The following is a 7,971-nucleotide window of genomic DNA, read 5'->3' as shown; positions in this document are numbered from 1 at the left end:
AGTGGCTTGGTTAACTAATACTGAGCAAGCCTGGCTTTCAGGAAACAAATGACTGCACAGTGCCTTTTAAAGACAACAGCCAGATCACTGGTTTCATGAAGAAACAGCAGATATGTTGCTGTCCTACCTGCTGCTGCAAGTGTTCTGTGCCTTGCACATGCATACTTAGTTAGCTGGCCATTGTGTAATCATACATGGATAGTCATTCCATCACAGAGCACCACTCCTGATAGTCTAACCAAGTCTCTAGGGCAAAAGAATCCAACTTGTATTGTGGACTTTAATGGTGCCAGAGTAGTAGTAACAAATGTGGTTTCCAAGTGAACTTTTATTTTTGAGCATTTTCTTCATAAAGACCATGATGTAAAAACGTTTCTTTGTTTATCTTGTTCTGTCTTTGTTTGGCTGGGTCATTATCAAATCAGAAAATGAATTTTAAAAGGTGCAGTAGATGCCATGGTGTAGCATTAGTTAGCACAAGGACCTTTTAAATAAACAAAGTAATCTTAACTCTACAAATTGAGCCACAATCACAATTAAATGCTCGCTAAATTCAAATTATTTTATTCAACAAATTTATCAGGAACAATTTCAAGAACAATCATTCGAACACAAAATGAACTTAGTACACTGCTCCAAAACAAAAAACAAAATCCATTTTCAGATGCATAAAATATGCATTTGTCGATTTCCCATTATATTATCATCATTTGAAAATTGTAAAGGCTTATGCATGTTTTTGCAGTATTTATCTTTTACATTTTAGAAAAAAGGTTTTAGTTTGCTATAATCGTGCATCTGCAATCTTACAATTTTCAGCCCTGAAAACCAGCCCATTACTAGGTTTCAGACTGAGATATTGGGGTATTCCTACATCTGACATTATTTCTGCTTCAAGTACACGCACAGGAGAATAATATCACCAAAGATCAAAACAAACAGCTATATTAAATGATTTTCTTTAAAACCATCGAGTATTATTGAATGTATTTACTGCTGAAATCCTGGCGGTGAGCGAGATGGAAAATTCAGCCATGCAGCCAGGGCACCTCTTCCTCTCCCAAATTGTGCTGCAATAGGATAATCCCTTAAACTGGATGCTGAAACACAGCTTTTATCTATAACATACAAACAGGTATTATTTTAGGGTAAACATCTGGCTACATGTTCTGTTCAACAAAATAATACATTTTAGTGCTCCAAAACCCAGAGATGTTTTTTAAAAAACTTTTATTTGTACAATGATGAGCCAATGAAATTCCACTAGGATACACAAATTTCTCATCATTAGTGCACAGCGCAGAAAACACATCTGTGTATTTATGTTTATAAATCAATTTCACTGGTTTTCAAAATTGAGTTCAGTAAATATTTAACTGTTTGACCATTTTTACAATCAACGTCAGTGTGGTGCTGGAAAAGCAGGTCAGGCAGCATGTTTTGGGAACGAGCCTTTCAAGGAATATGGAGGGGGAAGGGGGCTGAAAAATAAATAAGGGGGTGGGTTAGGGCTGTGGGGAATGTAACTATGGAAGGCAATTGGTGGATGCAGGTGGGGATAATTGCAATAGGTGGAACAGATAGGTGGGAGGAAGGTGGACAGGTAGAACAGGTCAAGAGAGCGGTGCCAGATTTGATCTGAGATGAGATGTAGAAAAGAGAGATTTGGAAACTGGTGAAGTTGATGTTGATGCCGTGTAATTGAAGGGTCCAAAGGCAGAAGATGAGGTGTTCTTCCTCTAGTTGTCAGTTGTCTTTTATTTAGCTCTGGAAGTGCCCCAGGACTATTCTTGGGGCAGTGGGAGGGGGAGTTGAAGTGGTTGGCTACAAGGCAGTGGGACTGTTTAGTGCATGTCCCAGAGATGTTCCCTGAAACGCCCTGCAAATTGGCATCCTGTCTCCTCGATGTACAGGAGACCACATCAAGAGCCACAGACAGTGGACAAGGAGGGTGGGCATGCAGGAAAATCTCTGCGAGATCTGAAAAGAGCCTTTGTGGCCTTGGATAGAGGTGACAGGAGAAGATGATAGCGCAGGATTTACATCACCTGCAGCGGCAAGGAAAGGTGCCAGGTGTGGAGGGTGGGTTGATGGGGGTCATGGACCTAACGAGGGAGTCACTGAGGGAATGGTCTCTGTGGAACACAGTGGTGGGGAGGGAAATATATCTTTGGTGGTGGGGACTGATTGTAGGTTGCAGAAATGGCAGAGGATAATGCACTGTATCCCCCTGGAGATTAGTGGAGTGGAAGAGGAGGACCGGGGGGGGTTCTTTGTTGCGGTTAGAAGGCTGGGGTTCAAGGGCAGAGGTGCGGGAAGTGGAGAAGATGCGCTGGTGGGTGTGGTTAATCACTTTGACCTGAAGTTCATACGAACCATCTCTAAACACTTCCCATCCCTTCCTGGATCTCTCAAACTATCTCTAGCAATTGACTCAACACAGACATCTATTTCAAATCCACCAACTCCCACAGCTATCTTGACGACATCTGCTTCCCAACCCCTGTAAAAACATGATACCTTACTCCCAATTCCTCCATCTCTGCCATATGTGCTAAGAGGAACAATTTCGCTCCCAGGTGGCCTTCTATTTCAAGGACCACAACTTGGCCTCTCATTACTCAAAAATTTATGCTTACCACCAGAGATGTTTGAAGCTGTAGATGGACCTGGTGAAGGGATGTATTGTCTTAAATTATTCTTTGGTTTTGCTTGCTTTTAAAGAGATCAGAAAATTCTTAAAATGTTGCTTTTTGTTTGTCAAGTGATTCTTTAAAAGTGTTGACAACATACAGAGTAATCTGCTCTTCCTAAATTATCATTTCCTCACCAACCAGGTAAACCACCCAATTAGTCACTCTTGGCCTATTTCAAGGACCATAACTTCGCCTCTCACGTGATCAATCACATCCTTCAGCACATCTCCTCCACTTCCTGCACCTCAATGTGATCTCCTCTACGTCAGGGAGACGACACCAAATCGCGGAATGTTTCAGAGAACGTCTCTGGGACACAAACCAAACAACCCCACCATCCTGCAGTCAGCCACTTCAACTCCCCCTCACACTTCCCCAAGACATGAAAGTCCTGGGCCGCCACCACTGGCAAATCCAAGCCACCTGACAATTGGAGGAAGAACGGCTCAACTTCCGCCTTGGGACCTTTCAACCACACGGCATCAACATCGACTTCACTAGTTTCCAAATTTCCCCTTCCCCCACATCTCACCCCAGATCCAAACCTTCAACTCAGCACTGCCCTCTTGACCTGCTGTACCTGTCCATCTTCCTTCCCACCTATGTGATCCAACCTTCCCACTTACATATCACAATTACTACCTGCCCCCCACCTGCATTCACTTATGGCTTTCCCAGGCCCAACCCCTCTATTTCTCAGCCCCCTTCTCCCCCCACATTCTTGATGAAGGAATTATGTCAGAAACAGACTCTCCTGCTCCTGATGCTGCCTGACCGGCTGTGCTTTTCCAGCATTACACTTTTCGACTTGGACTCTCCAGCACCTGCAGTCCTCACTTTCTTCATTAACTTGCATGTGGTCATTTGAAAGTACAAATTTATAGATCCAGCTTTTAAATGATGGATGCTTTCAGCATTCTGTACAACTCTTGAAATTACTTTGTTAAACATTTAAAAATACATAAAACATGAAGGAGGCAAGTCAGCCTTACAGCTCACCATTCCATAGAAGCATCACAGCACTTAAATCTCTTGAATAAATTGGAACATTTTCTGAAATCCAGACCTATAGCTGCAAAAGCAATTCATGACCATATAGCCAGTTCTAAAATATTTGGGGCTTTGACATTCATTCAACCAGTGGTTTGCAGCATTTTGGAAGCTGAACTTTAAACATTTTGATTGTTATGATTTCCTACTAATGACCATTAGACTGAAATTTATTTTATACTGAAGTAATCCTGTAGTTCCTTTGCACCAAATTAAAATTTAGGATACTCAAAACAGCTCGCAAGTACTCAGAAAAGTTTATGCTTACCACCAGAGATGTTCGAAGCTGTAGATTCAACTGGTAAATGGATGTATTGTCTTAAATTATTCCTTGGTTTTGCTTGCTTTTAAAAGAGATCAGAAAATTCTTAAATGTTGCTATTTTCATTAAACGATTCTTTAAAAATGTTGACAACATACAGAGTAATCTGCCCTTCCTAAATTATCATTTACTCACCAACCAGGTAAACCACCCAATTAGCCACTCTTGGCCTGAGAACTAATGGGAGGATTTTGCTTCATCATACAATCAGATGTACAGCATGGAAACCGACCCTTCGATGCAACTTGTCCATGCCAATCAGATATCCCAATCCAATCTAGTCCCACCTGCCAGCACCCAGTCCATATCTCTCCAACCCTTCCTATTCATATACCCATCAAGATGCCTTTTAAATATTACAATTGTACTAGCCCCTACCATATCTTCTGGCTACTCATTCCACACACACACACAACTCTCTGCATGCAAAAGTTGCCCCTCAAGTCTCCTTCATATCTTGCGCTCTAACCCTAAACCTATGCCCTCTAGTTCTGGCCTCCCCCACCTTATAAAATCATGCCCCTCATGATTTTATAAACCTCTATAAAGGTCACCCCTCAGCCTCCAACGCTCTAGAGAAAACAGCCCCAGACTATTCAACCTCTCTCTATGGCTCAAAGCCTCCAACCCTCGCAACATCCTTGTATATCTTTTCTGAACCCTTTCAAGTTTCACAACATCTTTCCGATAGGAAGGAAACCAGAATTGCATGCAATATTCCAAAAGCGGCCTAACCAATGTCCTGTACAGCCGCAACATGACATCCCAATTCCTGTATTCAATACTCTGACCAATAAAGGAAAGCATACCAAAAGCCATCTTCACTATTCTATCCACCTGCGACTCCACTTTCAAGGAGCTACGAACCTGCACTCCAAGGTCTTTTTATTCAGCAACACTCCCTAGGCCCTTACCATTAAATGTATAAGCCCTTCTAAAACTTGCTTTCCCAAAATGCAGTACCTCGCATTTATCTGAATTAAACTCCATCTGCCACTTCCCAACCCATTGGCCCATCTGATCAAGATTCCGTTGTAATCTGAGGTAACCTTCTTCGCTGTCCACTACACCTCCAATTTTGCTGTCACCTGCAAACTTACTAACTGTACCTTTTATGCTCACATCCAAATCGTTTATACCAATGATGAAATGTAGTGGACCCAGCACCGATCCTTGTGGCACTCCACTGGTCACAGGCCTCCAGTCTGAAAAACAATTGTCCACCACCACCCTCTTTCTTCTACCTTTGAGTCAGTTCTGTATCCAAATACCTAGTTCGCTCGAACCTTGCTAATCAGTCTCCCATGGGGAGCCTTGTCGAGCACCTTACTGAAGTCCATACAGATCACATCTACCATTCTGCCCTCATCAATCCTTTTTGTTACTTCCTCAAAAAACTCAATCAAGTTTGTAAGACATGATTTCCCACTGACAAAGCCATGTTGACTATCCCTGATCAGTTCTTGCCTTTCCAAATACACGTACATCCTGTCCCTCAGGATTCCCTCCAACAACTTGCCCACCACCGAGGTCAGGCTCATCGGTCTATAGTTCCCTGGCTTGTCCTTACCACCCTTCTTAAACAGTGGCACCACATTAGCCAACCTCCAGTCTTCCCGCACCTCACCTGTGACTATCGATTATACAAATATCGCAATAAGAGGCCCAGCAATCACGTCCCTAGCTTCCCACAGAGTTCTAGGGTATATCTGATCAGGCCCTAGGGATTTATCCACTTTTATGCATTTCAAGACATCCACCTCTTCCTCGTCTGTAATATGAACATTTTTCAAGAGATCACCACCTATTTCACTACATTCTACATCTTCCATGTCCTTCTCTACAGTAAACACTGATGCAAAATACACATTTAACATCTCCCCCATCTCCTGCAGCTCCACACAAAGGCTGCCTTGCTGATCTTTGAGGAGCCCTATTTTCTCTCGAGTTACCCTTAATGTATTTATAAAGACCTTTTGGATTCTCCTTAACTCTATTTGCCGAAGCTATCTCGTGTCCCCTTTTTTTGCCGTCCTGATTTCCCTCTTAAGAATACTCCTACTGCCTTTACACTTAAAGGATTCACTCAAACTATCCTGTCTAAACCTGACATATGCTTCCTTCTTTTTCTTAACCAAACCCTCAATTTCTTTAATTATCCAGCATCTCCTATACCTACCAGCTTTTCCTTTCACCCTGACTGGAATATACCGTCTCTGGACTCTCGTTCTCATTTCTGAAGGCTTCCCATTTTCCAGCAATTACTTTACCTGCGAACATCTGCCTCAATCAGCTTTTGAAAGTTCTTGCCTAATACCATCAAAATTGGCCTTTCTCCAATTTATAACTTCAACTTTTACAGCTGGTCTATCATTTTCCATCACTGTTTTAAAGCTAATAGAATTATGATAGTTGGCCCCAAAGCGCTCCCCCACTGACATCTCAGTCACCTATCTTGCCTTATTTCCCAAGAGGTCAATTTTTGCACCTTCTCTAGTAGGTACATCCACATACTGAATCAAAATTTTCTTGTACCAACTTAAATTCCTCTCCATCTAAATCCTTAACACTATGGCAGTCCCAGTCTATGTTTGGAAAGTTAAAATCCCCTATCATAACCACCCTATTATTTTTAGATAATTGAGATCTCCTTACAAATTTGTTTCTCAATTTCCCTCTGACTATTCGGGGGTCTATAATACAATCCCAATAAGGTGATCAGTGTTTTATTTCTCAGTTCCACCCAAATAACTTCCCTGGATGTATTTCCAGGAATATCCTTCCTCAGTACAGCTGTAATGCTATCCCTTATCAAAAATGCCACTCCCCTGCCCTCTCTTGCCTCCCTTTCTGTCCTTCCTGTAGCAGGGAATCTAATTTTTTTTTAAATTTGTATCCTGGAACATTAGGCTGCCAGTCCTGTCCATCCAGAGCCACGTTTTTTTAATTACTGTGATATCCCAGTCCCATGTTCCTAACCATGCCCTGAATTCATCTGCCTTCCCTGTTAGGCCTCTTGCATTGAAATAAATGCAGTTTAACTTATCAGTCCAGCCTTGTTCTTTGCTTTGTTCCTGCATGCCTTGACTGTTGGATTCACTTCTGTTCTCAACTGTTCCAGGCTCCAATTGATCTCTTCTTCTCCTCCCCACCTCCCGAGCAGCTTTAGCAAATCTCCCTGCCAGTATATTAGTCCCCTTCCAGCTTAGGTGCAATCCACCTTTCTTGGACAAATCACTTCTACTCCAAAAGAGCTCCCAATGATCCAAAAATGTGAATCCTTCTCCCATACACCAGCTCCTCAGCCATGCGTTCATCTGCTGTATCCTCCTATTCCTGCCCTCACTAGCTTTTAGGACCCGGAGTAATCCAGATATTACTACTCTCGAGGACCTCCTTTTTAAATTCCTGCCTAACTCTAATCTCCCTTCAGAATTTTAACCTTTTCCCATCCTATGTCATCGGTTCCAATGTGTACAATGACCTCCTGCTAGCCTCTCTCCTCATTGAGAACATTCTGCACCCTGTCTGAGACAGCCTTGACCATGGCACCAGGGAAGCTACATACCATTCTGATTTTTCGCTGTTGGCCACAGAAACAGCTGTCTGTACCTCAGACTAGAGAGTCCCCTAACACAATCAATCAACCTCTTGGATTCCGACATACCCCTCATTGCATTAGAGCCAGTCTCAATACCAGAAACTTGGCTGCTCATGCTCCGTTCCCCTGAGAATCCATCATCCCCTACGTTTCCCAAAACTGCATACTTGTTTGAAATGGGGATAGGCACAGAAGACTCCTGCACTACCTGCCTTCCTCTCTTACCTTTCCTGGAGTTAGCCCATTTATGTGACAGTATCTGCAACTTTCTCCCTTCCTATAACTGCCATCCATCACATCCC

The 7,971-nt window shown here is 42.6% G+C and overlaps 1 protein-coding gene across 1 annotated transcript in view; it reads right to left on the bottom strand.

Annotated features, from left to right (window-relative positions):
- Positions 1–547: 547 nt before the first annotated feature.
- Positions 548–7,971, bottom strand: part of LOC122555243 (protein maelstrom homolog) — a 61,820-nt gene continuing 54,396 nt past the window's right edge. Inside the window, exons 11-12 of the mRNA XM_043701028.2 lie at positions 4,015–4,090; positions 548–1,118 (exon numbers count right to left, since the gene is read on the bottom strand). Of these exons, the coding sequence (XP_043556963.2) occupies positions 991–1,118; positions 4,015–4,090 (204 nt within the window). The 3' untranslated portion in view covers positions 548–990. The remainder of the gene's footprint in view (positions 1,119–4,014; positions 4,091–7,971) is intronic.

The sequence above is a fragment of the Chiloscyllium plagiosum genome, unplaced genomic scaffold (assembly GCF_037043375.1).
Source record: "Chiloscyllium plagiosum isolate Xiang-an unplaced genomic scaffold, Cpla_swu_hap1 HiC_scaffold_12, whole genome shotgun sequence".
NCBI classification, from domain to species: domain Eukaryota; kingdom Metazoa; phylum Chordata; class Chondrichthyes; order Orectolobiformes; family Hemiscylliidae; genus Chiloscyllium; species Chiloscyllium plagiosum.
Note: the sequence above shows the minus strand (reverse complement) of the source record. Positions and strands in the feature narration are given on the sequence as shown.